Source organism: Myotis daubentonii, chromosome 4 (assembly GCF_963259705.1).
Source record: "Myotis daubentonii chromosome 4, mMyoDau2.1, whole genome shotgun sequence".
NCBI lineage: Eukaryota > Metazoa > Chordata > Mammalia > Chiroptera > Vespertilionidae > Myotis > Myotis daubentonii.
Window position 1 is genome coordinate 70,247,874 of NC_081843.1, and position 21,050 is coordinate 70,268,923.

Here is a 21,050-nt window from a genome sequence, read left to right on the forward strand (position 1 = left end):
GACCTGGTCACCTCTTACTGCCTCCCCCGCCAGCCTGGTTGCCCCCAACTGCCCTCCTCTGCCAGCCTGGTTTCCCCTAACTGCCCCCCACTCCCCCGCCAGTCTGGTCGTAGGAAGCCACCTTGTGAGAGTGTGAGGGTCAATTTGCATATTACCTCTTTATTATATAGGATATCCAAATTGCATATATGCATTTAGTATGTGACCGCACTGTAGTACCACCTTTTTTCAGATCTAGAACTCATTTAGTTTCTTAAACGACACCTGGTCTTTCATCTCAGCCCTTCAATTCCTTTCTCTTTAAGATCCTTGAAGCCTTTTATTAAGCCAAGACCACAAAGTTCATAATCAAAACCACTCTCTTGCACACATTGTCATTTTCTTTGGCTCACTGTGTCTGAGCTTTATACATATAGAAAACACCCAATTTTGGATTAATAGTATCATCATCCTTTTCTGCTAAGCACAGCAGAAGAAATAACACACTACACAGACATTGGGACCATTACAATTTCCTTGTCTTCAACCCCAGCCAAACATCAACACTACCTAGAAACCCACTGATTGCCTACTCAGATAGCTCCTATACCCTCCAATGCTACTTAAAATGCTCCTGCTTCCTTTCCTATCACACTGCCTCCTGATATCCTTTCTACTAAGGAAACAGATATATACTTTGGAAATAAAAACCATCCTCCAGTAACTTCACCAAATAGCTAATCCTACACATCCAGTCATTCTTTGCTTAGAACTCCTATTAATTTCCCATTACCTTCAGGATAAAGTCTAAATCCCTAATCTGGCTTGTAAGGTTTGTCATATCAGTCTCTGCTAATCTCTCTTTCTCTCCTATCAGTTTTTGTCTTGCACTTCAGGTTGAAATTATATTGCATTTGTTTCAGCTCTACAAATTAGCCATGCTTTGAGTATTCATACATCATATAACTCTCCTCTGCCTGGAGGCGATACCTGATAACCGACCCCCTGTATTAGCCAACTTCTGTTTATCCTGGAGACCTCAGCTTTGGATGGTATTATTCTAGAATGTCATAACTGAGTCCCCAGTATTGGATTAGTTAGTTCTACATTCGCCCAGAACCCTCTGCACTTGCCTTGCATTAGCACTTATTTCATTATGTTGAAGTTTTCTATTTACTTGTCTGTAATCTTCACTGGCATGTAAGATTCTTGAGACCATTGATTGTATTTTGGTATGTTCACTGGACCCAGTGCCTGGCATATAGCAGCTGCTTAATGAGTTTCTGAAAACTGCCTGATGTTATAAGTTCAAAAGGTCATTAGAATAAACTAGACCTGTTGTTCATGATGAGCAAAACTATCCTTGTTCTCAACTTCAGAGATACCCCTTCTTGTGTCCTGGATAACATAACTATTAATTGGAAATAATAGTAAATAATAGTAAATAATAGCAGGGTGTTTTTTTTTTCTAAAGTCTTTTTATGTAGGTCAATAAGATAACAGCAAAATATAATTCTATAAAAGTACTTCTGTATTTAACAAAATTATCTTATGTTTTTGGGTAACTGTTGTTCTGACATAGTGCAGGGGTAAATACAGCTTTGAGTCAGTATTTGCTAAGTTTAATGTTTCATTGCCTGAAGAATTCTTGGAAAAGTCAGCCATTTAAATTCAGAATTATATTCTGTCAGCAAAGTGAGTACTTTATTGCCCGGCACTTGGGATATATCAGTGAATAAAACAAAGGTCCATGTCTTCATGGGGCTTATATTCTAGCAGGGCATCTTGCTGGCAAATAAAACAAATAAACAAACAAATAAATTTGTTATTTTAGAAGATGGTAAATGCTATTGAGAAAAAAATATCACTGTAAGGAAAAAATAGGAATATTGGGATCGAGTGTATGGTTTGCAATCTTGAGCAGTAGGGGCCATGTAAGATCTCAATCATTTCATTGTTTTGCAGCCTAATAACAATAAATCATTTTTGTGAGTATTCATTCATGTATCCTGGCTTAGAGCCACTCAGCATTTTGGAGGTAGAGATAACAGCATTTCCTAATGAGTCGGATGCAAGGTGAAAGCATACATAAGCTTATGCTCCAAGGGGCAGCCTAGACAGAGATAGGAAAATTGAGAGGCCTGATGATCACAAGTGTCTGAATCAAAGGCTGCACTTTCCAACCCAGAGGTGGACGAAGGTAGCTTCTGAGGAAAGAGCTGAGATTCTCTGTAAAATTTTCAGGTTCCCCGCTAGCACATATATCAAAGATAATTTGCAGCCCTCAAGTTCTATGGCATAAAGTATTGTCAAATTATTTTATCCAGAAAAGCATCAAAGCAATCGTAATAAAATCCCTACTACAGTTATGGGCGTAAACCATATCAAGAAGATATTTAATCTTGAACAATATGGTTATCCTCGAATAAGCAAATTAGAAAGGAGTTAGCTGTTTGACAATCTTTCATCAGAAATCAGCACATTCTTCCTGTCAAATTACCACTGTGTCTTGTACAATGACGTGAAGACATTGTTCAGCGGCTTCTTTGGAAATTACAATGTCTAAACACTTACAACTGAATTCTTAGCACTAAATAACCAAGCATAAATCTTTTTATTTTATTGTTTGTGACCTACTTCACTTAGAAGCATAATTTATTTTAAAAGGCTTTTTGCAGGAAGAAAAAAAATCACACTAAAAGATGTGCTATATTGACCAAGTGGCAGCCACACATTCTGTCACTTCTAGTAAATTATTGGTTACTCTGAAAATATTTTATACTTGATGAGCTGATCTCAAAGAATGATCTACTATACTTTAATGTCAACCTATATTTAAGTAGCATGCTGGTAATAACTTCGCTAATTAATTATTTAAAGTTTTCATTTATGAACTTAAGACTTCTCTACTGAATATAATTTTTCTGCACTATAATATTTCATCTAATGGAAATTGTGTTGGAAATAAGAAAGGGTAATGGCAGAAATAACCTGAGGCATTTTGTACTGAAGATGTGAACCCCAGCTTTCTAGTCCATCCGGGTGGTGACATCCGATCAGTTAATCAGCATACTTATCACTTAATCAGCATACTTTATTTGGATCATGGTAACACTATAAATATTAAATCACAATGCAGTCAAGCCTGGATTATTGCCACTTTTTTTTTAAATGACTGTATGACCATAGTCTATGTAGTTTTAAATACAGTGTCAAAGTTCTAAGATAGTGCTTTTTAAAGTATAATATTTATTTTTAAAATTATTTTCCTCGAGTGGAGGAAAACTTGAAGGTTTAATGACTTTTGTGAAGGAAACCTTGCCTTTTTTATGAACTATAGTCAATCTTTAATAAAATTCACCACAATTTTACCACTATTTCCTTTCTAGGGAATACACTGATTACAGAGCTTCATAACTAAAAATTGCCCATCTATATTCATGTGATTAATGTAACATGGAATTTACAAATTGAAATGCATAATGCTGGAAAAGTAGGAATAAAGGTTTTTATAGTAATGCAAATCTGTGCTGCATGAATTAAATACTTTCTCTCATGGGTTAGGAAGTGAATTGTGTTTAATAACTCAACATTTTTAATTGGGTTTGCAGTGATAAAAAATTGTATAACACATTTTAAGTGGATTTTGTGATTTCTCAAATATTTAACTACCTACTACATTTTCTTGTCTACTAAAAAGCATACAGACAAGTACTTTATATAAAAAGGGATGTTACTATTTCTAAATGGCTTTTTGTTATTTTCACTGACGTATTGTGTATCTCTAGTCAGAATGTTCATACAGGAACCATTTTATGATACATGATTAAACAAAAGGACTTCTAAGGTTAGTAAAATGACAGTACACCATTGTGAATAGCACCAGAGACACAAATCATGGAAAAAACCGAAACATCCCAAAGACTTCAAGTAAATCTGAAAACATGTATATTTTCTCAACAGGTACATTTTATATATTTTTTCATTTTAATATCCCTTTTATTTTCTCTGTTTTTTCTTTTTTTTCATAGATTCCAAAGGAATTGAGGTTGCTGAACAATTTGTTACTCCTTAGGCCAAATAAGCCTTCTTTTGGAAGCAAAAGTATTGGTAGTTTCTCCAACTTGGCTTTTCCTTTAGATATGTGAAAGTGAGTCTGTAGATAAAGTAAAAGGATCCACCACAATGTCCTTTCAGGATAAAATGTCACATAAAGAAGAACACCTCCCTAATCTACATTGCCAGTATATTCAGCTCATGAAGTTATAATCATTTTCCATCCACTCAGCAAGTATTTACTGTGTACTCGGAGGTATATAAAAACAGGGTGAATTATAAAGGTAATACAAAACAGAAATTCCATGTTTTGGGATCTTGAAGTCTATTCAGGATAATAAAATACATGCGTGTTAAATAGTTCATTAATAATACAAAGCAATATGTTAAATGCTGCAATTATTTCACTTTCCTGCGAAGTCCCCCCCCCCCCCCCACCAACCACTTTGGCGGCTGCTTTCTCTGGACCGTTGCATTTTCCAAATGTCCATTAAATGATGGCGTGTCTTGAGCCTTAGCTTTGGATTCTCTGTATCATCTGCAGTCTTTCAATAGGTGACTACCTCCATACCCCTTAAATTTCGCCCGTAAACAAGGTGACTACATGTATATATCGAGGCCAAACTCTTTTCTGCCTTCTTAATACTTCCTCTTGAATAACAAACCCAAAACCTGACTCATGATCTTCACTTCCAATTTAGAACCTCTGCCAGTATTTGTGTCTTAGGGAATGATACCAGCATTTATCCATTAAGATGTGAAATCTGGAAACCTAATAGTTCTTCTTGACCTTTATTTCTCAATTCTGTCTACGTCTCTCAATGTGTAGGAGCCTAGCACTCTAATCCAGGCTTCCTATCACGCTTCGCCTGAGCTGGAGTGACGACTCTCAGCTGGTCACCTATGCAGACCCTTTTCATAACATTGTGTGTACATCACACAGGATGATCTTTAAAACTGAAATTCCAGCCCCGCTAGCCTATTCCTTAAACATCAGTGTGCTGGGTGGGCCAGAAGTAGGTTTATAGTTGTGAGTACACAAAACAGAGTTTATTTTTAAATTGTATTATAATTTATTAATGATTGTATTATTTTTATATGAACAACTGTAAATGTACTTTTGCCCCACCTTGTATGCCATAAAGCCATTTTTTCTTAGCACGACCTGTGACAGTCTGCCAGTCCTGGGCCCAGTCCATCTCCGTTTGCTATCTGCTCCAGCTCTGCTGGTCTTCATGAAGATCCTTGTTTCTTGCCCTGGTTTTCCTTCCACAGGCCTATGAGTATAAAACCCACTTACTTTTTACCTTAGCTCTTCCTGGTTTTTAGCCCCTACCTTACACATAATTTTCTTATGGAACCTCCTCTCAATAGGTTCTCGGGACATATGATTCATTAAACAGTTGCATTTCTATATGTGATTATTTGCTTGTTGTCAGTCCTTCCACTTGACTGAAGTTATCATGTGACTGAAGTTACATGATAGAGGGAAGCATATCTGTTTTGCTTACTATTATAACTCTAGTATACTTACCACCGTGTCTGGAATAGGAGCTTGAGATGTGAGATGAATGATTGTGTGAATGAATGAATGAGCAGTGGCTGTGATAGAGAAAACAGGAAATTGTTGAAGGAAATAAGAATAGATGATAGGGAAGAATTAATGGAGGATATGAAACTTGAGGTAGTCTTGGAAGGAAGGGAGATTGGGGAACCATATGAGTAAAATACTAAGAATAGAAATTTTCTTCTTTAGGTTGAATAATGATAACTTTTCAGGCAAACCATTTTGGTTCATTTTTTGTAAACAGTGGAGGTGACATTGGCCATATAAGATTAGTCCAAATTTATGAACTTTGGAATTCCAGGCTGTAGGAGACAGTCACAATAATATAGTTTATTGAGTATATCATTACATATCCACTTAGGGGACTAAAAAGTTTAGCAATTATTTATTGTTTCTGATGGAAAAGCTTCTGCTTTCATAGAATAGGATACTTCAACTGATCTTTCAAAAAACAAAACATAGTATTTTGACCAATCTGTGACTACTTAGTGTTATTCTGGGGAAATATTTAGAAAAGCTTGATGATAATGGCTGTAATCTTAAGTGTTTCAATTCAGGTCAAGATGATAAAGCCCCTCACCTATTTCCTTAGTTTTAAAATTATTTCTTACTTTGTCAATATAAATTGATATGTGCATAATGGAATAGTAGAAGACATGATAGCTTCCTTATGAGACCTACATTTTCTATTTGACATAGATGAAAATGATCAAAAGTGAAAATGGAAAAGAAGTCAATTGTTGCTCTTTCACATCTACTTCATTTTTCTTCTTTTTTAAAATTATCGGTTTGTGTTGGTGACCTGGTCTGTGTTCAGGCAAGCATCCCCTAAGCTTTCATCGGTGATTAAGAAGCATTCATTATGTACTCTGCTTGACATGGTCATTACTTAATGCTCACTTAACAAAATTCTACATGACTGAATTATCACAGTGGGTGAGGGAACAGATGGCCAGCTGGCCGGAATCCATGCCTGCTTTGTTTTATGCTTTGGTAAGTCTGCCACAAAGATGCCACATGCGAGATCTGGGGTGGGGGTGGGGGGTAATCCAAACAGTGACTGGGCTGTCCAGCTGTGCTTCCCTGTTCTCAGCTGTGAAGTCTGGGTCGGCACTCTTACCACAGCTGGAACATTCTAGACGGACATCACAGCTCCGTGATTAAGATGGCAGGCACAGAGGGCAGATCCAAAAGTAAAAATAGCAATCCTCTCCCCGACCTTCTGTCACTGCCTTCCAAAACAAAACCACTACTCTAAACGTCAAGAGAAAGAGCTGTAGTTTTGTAGAAACAGTGCACCTACTTTTAACACCTACTGGTAATTATAAGATTACCCCCAAACTACTATTTTACAAATTGCCAGACTATTCAGCAAAGAACATTGGACTTGGCCCCAGGCTTAAAATTGGACCTGCTATGTGTGGATGAGAAAGGCTACAGATTAGAAGCATAAACTTCAGGTTTTTGTTATATACTATGATTAGTTTTTTTGGATTATATGGTGATATTCCTAAAATTAATAAGAAATTTCAATCATCATACAGTTATGAAGCAACATCAAAGTAGCTAACACTTTAATTCATCCTGATCTATAGGGGCACAAAAATATAAGGAGGAGAGGTTCCTGTGCACACAGAGTGTATGATCTCATCAGGGAACAAAAGAGGCCCATGAAATAATTAGAGAAGAAAGCCGTGTACAGTGAGATGCTAAGATGCTAATCACGCAGTACAGGGGGCAGGTTCAGTGGGAGCCTGAAAAAGGTGAAGAACTGTCAGAGAGAGACTGATGAAGAACATGCAAATTTTGTAGCTGTTAAGAGACACCGTGTGAAACAGTAAAACTGCTTGTTACTCCTGCAACGTAGGCTCAGATATTTGCTTATTATAATATACATAGAAAACACTGGTCCCTGATCTGTCTTTCTATGCCCCATCCTACTGATAGGCAGAAGAGGAAACAATCCATGGCACTAATGGCAAGCTTGAATATCATATTACTTTGTACCACCTGCTGGTGTGTATTCTCAAGCTTGAATAGCATTTTGCCATCCATGGCATGAGAGTTCTGACAGATGCGCCTCTCAAACAAGTGATTTGCTGAGTTCTGTTTGCAAACAGCTCCCTGATTAAAGAGGGCTTTTCAAGGAGTTAGAGAGAAATAGTTATACAGGTAACCAGAGTTGGTTTTCTATAATTACCAGATGCAGAAAGAGATTTTTTTCTTAGATTGATAAAAAACAATATGTAATATTAGTTTTATCATTTAGCATGGGTTGTATTCATGGTTTCTGACATTTATCAGGAATTCTCACAGGGAAATCATCACTCTTACTTTAGTGACCATCTGCAAAAATAAAGGCATGACAGCGATTACCATGATAGCTTGCACTTTTGATATCCATGTTTCTCTTAGATTTTGGGAGTGTTTAGCCCATTGACCCCAGCTTTCAAGATGCACCTGGGCCTTACATTACTAATTTCAACAATAATTAATTACTCAACTTCATGTTATTTATTAATTTCCACAAGGCCTCTAATACTATCCTTAATATTCATTGGCACATTATGTCAGTTTTAGTTTCCTTTGCCTTAGGGGAAAAAAAATCGAAGGGCGAGATTGTCTTTTGTCTTGTGTTCACCATTTATTGCTCGGTTAACAATAATATCCCACAATCATTCAGTCAGCAAATATTGGCTAGCTTAAAGGTGCCCCAAAATACCTAGTATGTTTTGGAGGATTAAAAATGTATATGCATTATAACTACAGAGTCATGAGACAGATTGCTATTTGGGTAATACAACATTCAGAGAGGAACACCCATTTTGCACATGGTGGTTTGGGAAGCTTGTTTTGCGGTGATGTGCGGGATGAAGAGACATGGCAGAGGATGGGAAACTGTGCTCCATGATAAGATGCAGCTGTAGCAATACTTGTCACTTTGTAAAATAATAGATCCTTTTGCTATATTTTAAAGTTCTACTAATGTTTAATAATACATTTACTTATTGGGTAAAGAAAACATGCCATTAATTGTGACTAAAAGGATTACATGTGTACATAGAAATAATCTATATAAAGACTTTCAAGTTCAGAATGTTGGCCGAGTATGTCAAAAACACTGCCATTCGCAAGCCCTACTCTAAACAAAAGTTTTAAATAACTAAAGATCAACCCCAAGAAATCTATATTCTTTCTTCACGATTTCCCTCTGTCTTGCAGTGCTGATCATCCTGGGTGCCACCTAAGAAGGCATCTTGGCACTCTTCCTAGGCACTGTTTCAAAATTAAACTGCTCTCTGATCTCCAAAACCATTGAAATATATTTACCACTCTCTGTAATGAGAGGCAAGTGAAATTAGTTTTAGCTAAGATGTTAATTGTTGATACAAAGGAGTACTTTGTCAGTCAACTCTAATAATAAATGAGGGCTTTGGTTTCCTTGAACTCAGACACCTTGATTTCAGACTTTTAGCTTCCAGAGCTGTGAGAGAATAAATTTTGGTTGTTTGAAACCACCAAGTTTGTGTTAATTTATTAGAGCAGATCTGGGGAACTAATACAGGTGCTCTATATAAAACACCTACTGGCCACCAGTCACCTCAGTGCCTTCCTGTAGACAGAGTCTGGTCTTAATTGGAAGAGAAAGTTTATGGGTGAGTCTTTAAGAAATCTCTGTCTAGCCCAGGTTTCAATTTTAATTATCTTTTCAAATATTTTTATATTCAAAGAACAATTTGTCAAATTTGCTGATTCCTAAAATTAAATATTTAAATTTATTTATAGTTTACCTCTCTCTCTCTCTCTCTCTCTCTCTCTCTCTCTCTCTCTCCCCCCCCCCACCCCAAAGGCCCATACACGAAATTCGTACAAGGGGCTCGGCCCTCACAGCCGCGGCTTCATCCAGAAGGTCATCCAGCTGTCCAGTCTAATTAGCATTATGTGTATATATATATATATATATATATATATATATATATATATATATATATATATATATATATTACCCATAGAAACTTTTCTCCCTCAAATGGCTGAATTTGCCCTTTTCATTTTAAAGGGAGAAGGAGGAATAGGGAAGAGAAGGAGGAGAAAGAGAAGGAGGAAGAGGAAGGACTAGTGTAAAACCTGCTTTGAGAGCATCAATCATATGAATGTTCCTAAAATAATTCCTTCATTTCCAACTGGTTTTAAAATTGAGTGGCAGTGGTTCAAAATGGAAACAGCCAAACTGTTTAAAACTTATTAAATGTAAAGCCAAACTATAACATAAGAAGTTGAATGTAACTTCAGGAACGGTATTTGGAGTGAACTTTTGGGTCATAACTATTTCTATTTCATTGTACTGCTAGAACAATTAGTCAAATTATGTTCTTGCTATTCCCTCATTGGCATGCCATTGTATAATAATGTGCATTCATTTTTAATATCTAAAACCAATGTTTTGGGGCATGGTTTGTAAAATTGACCAAGTCTATGTACACATAATCACAGGAGAGTCTTAACCTACTTACTTCCTAATAATCTGTTTACACACTATAAAGAATTCATGATTTGGGGCACAGTCTCTAAATGTGTGAAAAGCTAACCATGTTACACATATGGGAATAACTTTAATTCTCTACTTTTGGAATTGTGAGAAGGGATGAAGAAAAGGAGCAAACCATATAGATCTTTTGCTTTGGTGAGCAATTCATCTTGTTGACATACATATATGAGCTTGCATAAAAATGCCTGGAAAGCATGCTGTCAAATTCAGTTGTTCATTAATATTGATCACATGCTGTCCCCATTGTGTGAGGAGCTACTTAAAGATTACCTACAAAAGTATTACAGCAGTATCGATTTTAAAACTCCCTGAAGCCTCTTGTACCTTGAAAGTCCACTTATACTTTCCCTGTTAAGAGTGCTATTACCAAGTGTTGTTGTCTAATCAGATAATTGGACTTTTATGAATACTAATTAGAACTGAAGCTCATGATCACCACTCTGTAGACTTCTTTTGTATAACTGGAACACCAAAAAGGCACAGACTTTTAAAAAGAGATTGTTGAAATGCAGAGCATTTGAGATTACCCTTGTCTGTCTTGTTTCTATAAGCTCTGAGTGGTTGAATAAAACTTGTTTTTAAATGTTGCTCTGGTATTAAATTATTTTCAAAGTGTATACACACACACAACACACACACACACACACACACACACACACACACACTAGAGGCCCCGATGCATGGAATTCGTGCAAGCGGCTGTGGCTCAACCCTCGCGGGCCCAGCTGCCTCTCGGCCCCACGACCCTGCTGTCCCACCCATTGGTCGTTGGGAAAGATCATTCCAGAAGGTCGTTCCAGAAGGTTGTTCCAGAAGATTGTTCTGCTGGCCAGTCTAATTAGTATATTAGCTCTTTATTATATAGGAGATAGATAGATAGATAGATAGATAGATAGATAGATAGATAGATAGATGAATAAAACTTTGCTGAAATGTTATAGCAAACATGACATGTTATAGAAAAGACATGAGCTGCCCCAAATACAGCAAAGTTTTGGTCACAAAAGTTAAGAATGTAGCCGTATTACAAACATTTGCTAATAACCCTGTAACTAAGGAAGTTCTAGAACTAAATTTCCAGAAACTATTACATAAACAAAAAATATATATTAATTCTGAGCATAGTATATTCATAGTAAAGGATAGCCATTTAAATTACCTTTAAAAATGAGGTACGTAAACTGGATAACTAAATGTTTTCTTGTGTTGTGAGCTTACTCTTCCATCTGCTAACAATCTCATTCCATTTAAATTATTTTTCACGACTTATTAGCAGAGTGCTCAGCCCATAATAGGTGCCTAATGAATAAATGATATTTAACCAGAAATTAGAAAGCATAAAAAACAACTTCTTTGTCTAACAGGGTCAGGGTCAGTTTCTCTACTGTCCTCACAGTACATGCAACAGTACATGCTATAGGTGATGATTAGTATTTATTAGTGAACCAAGACCTTAAAGTAATACTTTGAGTATCAGAAGAGAGATGAGTATTGGATGGGGTAAACACAACAACAAACAAGAGTTTCCTAGGATCGGTGATTCTCATATGATTAGCCCACTTATCTCTTGGAGAAAGAAACGTGAAAACTGTTATATGTTTTAAAGGTTTCCATTTAACATCAAAAATAAAACTCTGTCTACCAAGCAAATTTTGTGAGTTGAGACTTTGGGCTATGTACTAACCTACATTCTGATTAGTGGCTATAATTCTTTATTGCCTTACCTTTGCTTAGTCAACATATATCAAATACCTACTGTGTGCTGACCATGACCCTTACTACAGAGAATTTATGGTCCAATGGGAAAAAGAGACTTGCAACCACTCATTTTGACACTCTATCCTGAATACTCCAAAGAGTATATATAAGAAATATAATATCAGTCCACTATATAATGATTAGGGACAAAAACAAGAAAGAAAGAAAAATAGCCTGCATGTTGGGCAGGGTCCATTTATTTCTTATTTTCAAGGTATAAGCAACAATCTATGTATATAAAACACATTATTACAAAATAGTATTGGGAAATACTTTTGACAATTGTTTTCAAACATAGCTGAACTAGAGTACTGTTAGCATAGCAGAGCCTATCTGTATTCATAATGTCAAATACACCCTGACCCTTTGCTGGAAATACTCTGAAACAGTTCCATTTAGGAAGGCTTTAGAGTCCTGCATTATTTATAGGAATGTGCTTAGTGAATTCATGTTGATTCTGTGCATCTGTCAAGATAACATATAAATAAATACACAGATTTTCAACATGGCAGGAAGTGTGGCTTAATTGGAAAAGATGTAGATTTGCAGTCAGGCGGATTGTGTTAAAACTTGGATTTTCTAGTTAGACATGTTACTTAACATCCTGGCGGGCTGTTTTTTTTTTTCTTTCTCTAAAACAAATATATATTTTTATATATTTTATTACATTGTAATATTATATATATAATGTATCTTTCATGTTGCCTAGCATACAAGGCACTCCAGACATTAAATCCTTTTCCCATTTGCCTTCCCTCTCCCTCACCCTTTAATGAAAATCACTGAATTTCTTGGGATAGGAGAAATACAGTAGTCACAACCTCTGTAATAGGTAATCTTTTTCTGAGACCCAGCTGTCAGCTGAAATCATGATGTCTTTTGTGTGTAAATAAAATGAGCTCCAACTCTCTAGTTCATGTTTTTTGGGGATCCCAGAGGCAGTGCCCAGATTGCTGGGCAGGCTTCACCTCTGCCCTCAGGAAATATCTAGAGGGTCTAGGACTTTAAACACCTCTGTCAGCTCTGTCTTGAGGCTCCTGCACACAATGAATTCTTGACTCCCTTGGCATCATATGCTGTAACACTTATTTCCTTCTGCCAGGATGAGCCAGAGGAATAGCTCAGCCCTCCCCCTTGGTTTCCCCAAACACCACACACAGGTCTGTGCCTAGCAGATGTGAGTGCATATCTGGGTACTCCAGCAGAGAGAGTTCACATAAGAGCTGTGCAGACCCATGTCAACTTGAATTGTAGGCATCACAATTTCTTACGAGCTACTTTTCCTGACATATTACACATCACAACTCTCTGCCGGACCCCCTCTCTTCCTGAAGTCTCCTTCCAGCTCTGCCTCTGGGGTCTCCTCTCCTGGGCTCCCCCCTCCACCCCTATGCTCTCGCCTTTATTGCACAGGCCCACGAACTCATCCTCGGCTGCTAGCTACGTTCTACTTCTCCACAGACGCAGCAGGTTTGAGAAAAGAGTGTCATCTCTCCCAGGATCATATTTGCCCTTCTTCAAAGTGACTTCCATCAGCCACCTGCTTTGGAGACACAGCTTTAACTGTTCCCAAGAACTGGCAGAGCCTTATTAGTTCTTCTGTTGTTTTTTGAGAGGGTGGTGGCGTTTGTGTTTTTTTTTTTAATCCTTCTCTCATCCCACCAACTCTGTGGAAGGGAACATGGAAAATATTTATTTTCTTTCTTATATAAATTGCATCACTCTCTGGAGGGGTCAGGAATAGCTTAATCATTTTTGGTTTTAATAACTTTCTTCCTCTGAGATTCAATTCCTTAAACCCAATTTTCCTCGTATTAACTGCTCTTTTTCGGGGGGAGGGAAATCACTGCATGCTGATTAGGCTTTGTTTTTCTCATTGGCAAAATGGAAAGATGGGGGTAGGTATCTCCGAGGCTCCTTATTTGTTTGAAAGTATGTAATTCTTTGACTATAATTATTTAGATTTATTTTTAGTTTAGCAGTTATGTTTCCAGTTAATAAAATAAGTCTACATCATCTATTTTTTTTTATTTTGAAGTGAAATGGTGAATCAAAACTCTAATAATGTTTTTATTCTCTTTTCCCTAATTAGTTGATTCTCTAAGGAAGGGTCTCTTTTAGAATCACACATTCTTAGTTTGCAACCTAAATGTATCACTCATAGATGTTTATTTGAGATACATTATCTAATCTCTCTGACCTTCACTTTTTAAGAATGTAAAAGAGAATGGTAATGACAACTATCTCATCAAGTTACTGTGCGGAATCAGTGAGATGATTTATGTGAAAATAATTTGTAAATTATAAGTCATCATCAAATGTTAATTCATTTGAAAGGACACAACAACTAGAAACTGAGAAAGAAGAGGAGAGATATGTTCTGAAGCATGATTGGTATCTCTTAGTATTAGAAGAAAACGATTCTAATTGCCACAAACTGGTGATTGGTAATGCACCCTCCTCCTGTCTCAATCGTTGGCAATGCATTTCCTCATGGGCTGGTGTTGGTTTGTTTAATTGACATGTACTTCCCTGCACACAACTGCCCACTTAAGAAAATGTACAGGTATTGAGAAATCTGGAGAAAGATCACAGATACATTGATTTCTTTTCACTCTGTAAAGCCAGCCCTATCAAGAAGTAAAGATCCAGCCACGATAGAGTTGCTACATTGTTTCCTATGTCATGCATTTCTTTATTTGGTCCTTCAACCACTAAATTTCACAATATTTTAAACCGAAAAACACCAAGTGTCGAAGACAGCTACTGGAGAAAGAAGTAGAGTTAGAAAGTCTTGCCTCAATGCAAGACGACATTGCCCAGCCCCTGAGTGGTTCCTGTTGCTGACGTCCTGTCCCACTGCTCAGAGTGATGACGGTGACTTTCCCTTTCTCTCCGGAAGTCCTTAGGTGGCTTTGACCCTTGCTTGAGTACCATTCACTATTGCACACTTCCAACAGCCTTGCCTATTGAAGCTCCCACCGGTTGTCTCAAGTTATCACTATTCCTGTGCCAAACCCTTTTGCCTTCACTCTAGTCTGTTCTGAAACTATTTGCTCTTTTTCTTAACTAATAGCCTCCAGGACTCTGAATTCACACTTCACACAGAATCAGACACTTGGTTACTCCTGCTTTCTTTTTCTGATACATACGTCTTAACTTTCTCTTCAGTGATTTCTCATTCACTTATACAGGCATTTTACTCTCTCCAATTAAAAAAAAACAATAAACAAAATTATAGTATACTGTTTCCCTTGGCGTTTCTTCATCACCCAGGATAAGCTTTTTCTTTCTTCAACTTGTCTCTTCCCTTCTTCGGAATCTCCATTCTAGAATCTTCCCTGAGTCAATTTGCATCTTCTAAAAAGCCAACTATGAGACACAATTAAAGGTGCCAAAGATTTGTTGGGAGATGGTTGTGATGAACAAAAGGGGAGAGGAAGCAGAAGTAAGTAGGAGCCTGTCACCTCTAAAGGGTGACAAGGAAGGAAGGCAGAATGTATAGGAAAACCCTTAGTTTGGCATGACATTTGAGAAAGCCTCAACCATACCAAAGGAGCACCCCGAATAAAGAAGGTGCATTAGGGGAGTTCCAGGTCTGGGTAGACTGGCCCAGCTCTACACCCCACAGTGCCAGCATGGTTCTCTCCAAGAGAGCCTGACCACAGCATGTTGGCCTCACAGGAACCAGTCACTCTAGTGAAGTCATTTTCTCAACGCTTATAATTCACTATTACCCTTTCTCTATATTTGCAACTTTTGTTGAGCTATTCTTATGGATTGGCAAAACTTATGATTCTCCAGAAGTATGCCCCACCACCAACTCTCAATACATAGTCTATAAAATATTGCAGCCAGCTATATCCACATCACTTGGCCTATATGGCTACAGTCAATTTGCAGGTTTATTCTCTCACCAGCAGGGTACAGAGCTGCCTGAATAGCTGCAGGAATTGCCATCCAGTATTAGTTTGTAAACATGCAAAAGACATGTTACAATTCTGAGACCTTAAAACTTATACTTAGTGCTAATTTTTTGCATGCTTAGTATGTGTGTCAGACACTGCTCTGTTTTTAAAAAATCTGTATTATTACTCTTTGAGGTAGATTCTATTAGTATTGACATTTAATAGAAAGTGATATTGAGGCAAAGAGAGGTTAAATAAATCCTTCAAGACCACAGGGTTAGGAAGTGGTTCAACCGGGATACAAGCCCATTGATCCTCATAGCTCACACAACTCATATATTTTGCTATACCATTAATATTCAAAACACTTCTCTATAAAACGGTTAACCGTAAAATGTTGACCTAATGTCTACTTTAGAGCATATGCATTATGCAGCAATATTTTTTTTCTGTCTTTCAGGTCCCTGCATTCCTAATCCATGCCATAATGGAGGAACCTGTGAAATAAGTGAAGCGTATCGCGGGGACACTTTCATAGGCTATGTTTGTAAATGTCCCCGAGGATTTAATGGGATTCATTGTCAGCACAGTAAGTTATCCATGGTCATTGTGCTTTTATTGTTATTGATTGCAAAGTATACAAGTCATTATCATTTTTGTTTGGAGTGGAATAATAGAATCTCTGAGCAGCGAAGAGCCCTGGCAGTTGGCTAATGCTGCTTCTTGCACACTGAATACACCACCTCCCCAGGCAAGGCCTCCTAGACTGTGTTCTGTCCTCTCTGTGGCATGGGGACTGTCAGTCTTTTGTTGCCCTTTTCATTATTGTTCAGCCACACTTGCAAAATGTAGCTCTTTATATTAAACAGGTACCTGTCTCTTTCTTTTATACTTGTCATGAAGCTACATTCTTCAAGATTTCCAGATATAATTTTGCAGACTAGCTTGAGAGATGATACCCAGAAAATAAAACACCCTCCCTCCCCCTGCTCTATCTATAAGCCAGTTTCCTCCTTCTTAACATGTTGGCATTTTTGCATGAAAATCGTTGAAAGTTCAACAAGTGTGGTATTTGCACTTTTCTCCTTTATCCCCATTCTTATTTATCCTGGGAAGTTAAACAAAATATATCCACTTGTGATGATTTCTTCTCAGAAGTAAAGCTCAACATAAATGCCAAATGAGCCGGGTGGGCCCTTAACTGCTGCAGGGGTTCAGCAAGCAGGGCGGCCACACTGGCCTGTCAGGGAGGCTCTCACAGAGGCTGTGGCCTGTGAACCCAGAAGTGATGGGGGATAGGATGTTGGTCAGAGGGAGGAGAACATGGGGGGATGCATGACACATGGTGGGACTCGTGGAGACAGGAGCCTGAATAGTGGTCATTAAGACCTTGGTGTTAGGAATGCCTAAGCCCAAGGTGGGTGTGTCAGTCAGAGCCAGATTTCCAACCACCAGTAAAAAATATAGTGTGTCTCCTGGCTCTGAGACTTTGGGGGCATTTTATACTTTTCTGGGGACTTGCCATCCCTGGGAGTTTGTGGAATTCTGTGAAGCCTGTGAGAAGACAAGGGGCATTTGTGCTCCTTACAACCGGCATTTGTAATTGTCTCTGAGCTCAGGTCACCGAAGAGGAACTGAGAGCTACTGTTTTTCTCAGCCTGGGTCCTGACTTGCTGAGGCTGATTCTCCCCTATGGTGGCATCATTGCTCAGCCTCCACGCATGAATCCCTCCACGCTTCCCCAGAGAGACAGAGTTGGGAGCCCAGAATCCTGGTTGCCCTTCATTTAGTTGATATTTACTCAATCCCATGAAGACAATATCCCTAACTCACTTATTAATAAAACTACAAGGTGTGTCAGAGTAGTGCCCAGAAGGCGACAGTCAGGCTAACCAACTTGAGCTCCTTAATTCAGAGCTGCCTGCACATGGCACACACACTTACAGAAGATCCCTCCCTTGGAATTAGAACAGTGCTCAGAGGCAGGAATTGCACCCAAAGGTCATACCCGCCCAACTTCCTCTTTTCTGTGCTGTAGGGTCTCAGGAGAGAGAGAGGGTAAAAATACACAGGCAGATTCTTACTGTTAGGTATCATTAAAAAGGCAGTGTCTGGAAGTCACGTGTAGATCCTAATGTCACTTAAATATTTCATATTTATGAGCCACTTCACCCTAAACTACTGCTGATGTCAATGAGAAGTTGGGCCTAGCCCTTAAACCAGAGGTTGGGAAACTCCAAATCTAAGTTCCAATTAGTATCTGTACAACAACACAAAACTCTTCTCACAACTCTGGGCTTTGTTTTCTTCTTATTGTGAAGAAATGTTTTAGTTTCAGTTATCTCTAATAGCCTAGAAGTCCCGTTGGAGACATCCAATCATCATGGGTGACATACACAGGTGGGGCGCAGTCCACCTGCCTCTGACTCCCACACATTGGCTGGACATGAGCCCTTTCAAAAGAACCATCATGTTTGGAGAAATAGAACAAATCATTGTCGTCCCCATTCTATATAGCAGCAGTTCTCAACCTGTGGGTCGTGACCCTTTGGGGGTCAAATGACCCTTTCACAGGGGTCGCCTAAGACCATCGGAAAACACATATATAATTACATATAGTTTTTGTGATTAATCACTATGCTTTAATTATGTTCAATTTGTAACAATGAAAATACATCCTGCACATCAGATATTTATTATGATTCATAACAGTAGCAAAATTACAGTTATGAAGTAGCAATGAAAATAATTTTATGGTTGGGGGTCACCACAACATGAGGAACTGTAATAAAGGGTCGTGGCATTAGGAAGGTTGAGAACCACTGCTCTACAGTAGAATATCCACATCTTTCTCTCATAGATTACACCATCCTCAAATAAGCTCATTAATCCACATAAAATGTTGAATTTCAAGGCTTATTGTGAAGCACAAAGAAACCCCCCACAGCAGCTGATCTCCCACCAACTGTAAATCCATGTTAGGAATTTCAATGGAAAGCCCTAGGCTTTACTATTCAAGTCAGAACTGGGATTGTGGTGTAAACAAGTTGATCCCTATTCTCTGAAGTGCATCACTATTAGAAGCAACAGAGAATGGAGGGAAAGAACTGGTTTTGGAATCAGAGACCTGGATTTGACACCTGACCTTTACAGTTATTGGATAAGTGACCTCAAGCCAATCACTTGACCTTTCTGCAATTGAAGACATAGAAGTTGAGGAATTGAACTAGAAATAGATTATCTTTGTTTCACACCAGCTAGGAGAGTATTATGACTAAATGGGTAGCTTGCTTACTGTATAAAGGTTATCAAGCCTTCCTCTTTATAGATTAAATTGAAAGAATTTAAAAGTCCTGGGAGCCCCGAGAGCTTTTCCAGGTAGGAGAAAACCAAAGCAGCACTTTCAATGCCTTGCAAGAACTGGTAGGCATTTGGGTTTTCCCCTCAGTGGTAATAGTTTTATGGCCCAGATATGTTCTAAAACCTTGATACTCAATGTGTGGTTATGCATTAGCGATGCCTGGAAACTTGTTAGAAATGCACACTGTCAGGTGCCACCTTAAACCAACTAGAATGATCCCCAGTCGACACCCAAGGATATTGAAGTTTGAGAAATACTGCCCAAGGCTCTCAGTAGCTAAAAGTAATCATCTCATAAATTAGGGTAGCAACTTTGCATTCAGTTACAGAATAGTAATTATAGGCAAAATATTTAGTGTGGCTTTTGCAAATCAAAACTTTATTGAAAATCAATGAAAATGAGAGATAAACCACTAGAATATGACATTCCTTTTGAGAAAAGAATTTTAAAAATTCTTCAGACATTTACATATGGGGGAACTATTTAATTTAGTTCTATATGACAGAATGTGAATTAAATATCTTTGGTAATATAGCTAAGTAGTTAAAAAAATTTATGTTTCATGATACAGACATGACAAATACATAGTCAATACATATACTTTAATGATTAATTTGTCAATATGTTGCAAATTAGGAAAAAAGGCTTTAGTACCAGCATTAATATTACCTATATATTCTTTAAAAAATAGTAAATATTAGTTTTTAGAACGGTTTTTGGTTTGTGGAAATATTGAACAGAGCATTATTATATATCTCTCCTCCTACATGTTTCCCCTATTATTAACATCTCGTATTGATATGCTATATTTTTTGTAATTGATAAAATAATTTTACTACATTATTACTCAATATTTTGGTTTATATTTTGGTTCACTGTTTATATTACAGAGTTATTTAGTTTTTAAAAAATACATAATATCATGTATCCACCCTAGCTTCATACAGAATAGTGTCACTGACCTTAGTGCTCCACCTATTCATCCCTTCTCCCACCCCATTGCCCTGGGCAACCACTGATTTTTCTTTTTTTACTATTTCTATAGTTTTCCTTTTCTAGAATGTCACATAGTTGGAACACACATAGTTGGAACACTATAGTATGTAGTTGGAATCATAAAGTGTGTAGACTTTTCAGACTTTTTCACTGAGCAGTGGCATTAAAGGTTCTTCCGTGTCTTTTTATGACCTGACAGCTTTAAAAAAAATGCTGCATCATATTTCATTTTATGGGTGCACCACAGTTTGTTTATTTATTCACCTATTTGAAGAACATTTTGTTGCTTTCATTTGGGGAATTTATGAATAAAGTTGGTACAAACATTCAGGTGCAGGATTTTGTTAGTCCTATTTTCCACTCATTTGAATAAATATCTGGGAGTGTTACTGCTGGATCAATTGGTAAGAGTGCATCTATTTTTATAAGAAACTTCAAACTGCCTTCCATAGTGGCTGTGTCATTTTGCATACTTATCAGAGGTAAATGAGAGTTCCTGTTGTCCTGTATTCTCAATAGCATGTTTTTATCAGTGTTTTGGATTTTAGCCATTACATATACTTTTTTTGTGGTAATGAGAATAGCATGAGGTTATAACTTTATTAGACTAATAGTGAGTAATAATTGTTTTATATAGAATTACCAAATTATACATGTTCTTAAAATGCCATACAATAATATGAAACATGTAGTATGTATACGTATATAGATGTGTGCGTATGTGGCTGGGTGTAATTATAAAATGTAAATTACAGAATGAATTAAACACCAAAATTGTCTAGAGTTTAGACTTTTGAAAGGCATTCCTAAGCAATCAGTTTTCTGTTGGGAGCCAAATATAATATGGCTAAGAGTAATCGAATTATATTTGTTGCC

The 21,050-nt window shown here is 37.5% G+C and overlaps 1 protein-coding gene across 2 annotated transcripts in view; it reads left to right on the forward strand.

Annotated features, from left to right (window-relative positions):
• EDIL3 (EGF like repeats and discoidin domains 3) overlaps window positions 1-21,050 on the forward strand; it is a 395,460-nt gene that overhangs the window by 173,928 nt on the left and 200,482 nt on the right. For both annotated transcript variants that reach the window (XM_059694158.1, XM_059694159.1), the window contains one exon: window positions 16,278-16,406. In XM_059694158.1, coding sequence (XP_059550141.1) covers window positions 16,278-16,406 — 129 coding nt within the window. The remainder of the gene's footprint in view (window positions 1-16,277; window positions 16,407-21,050) is intronic.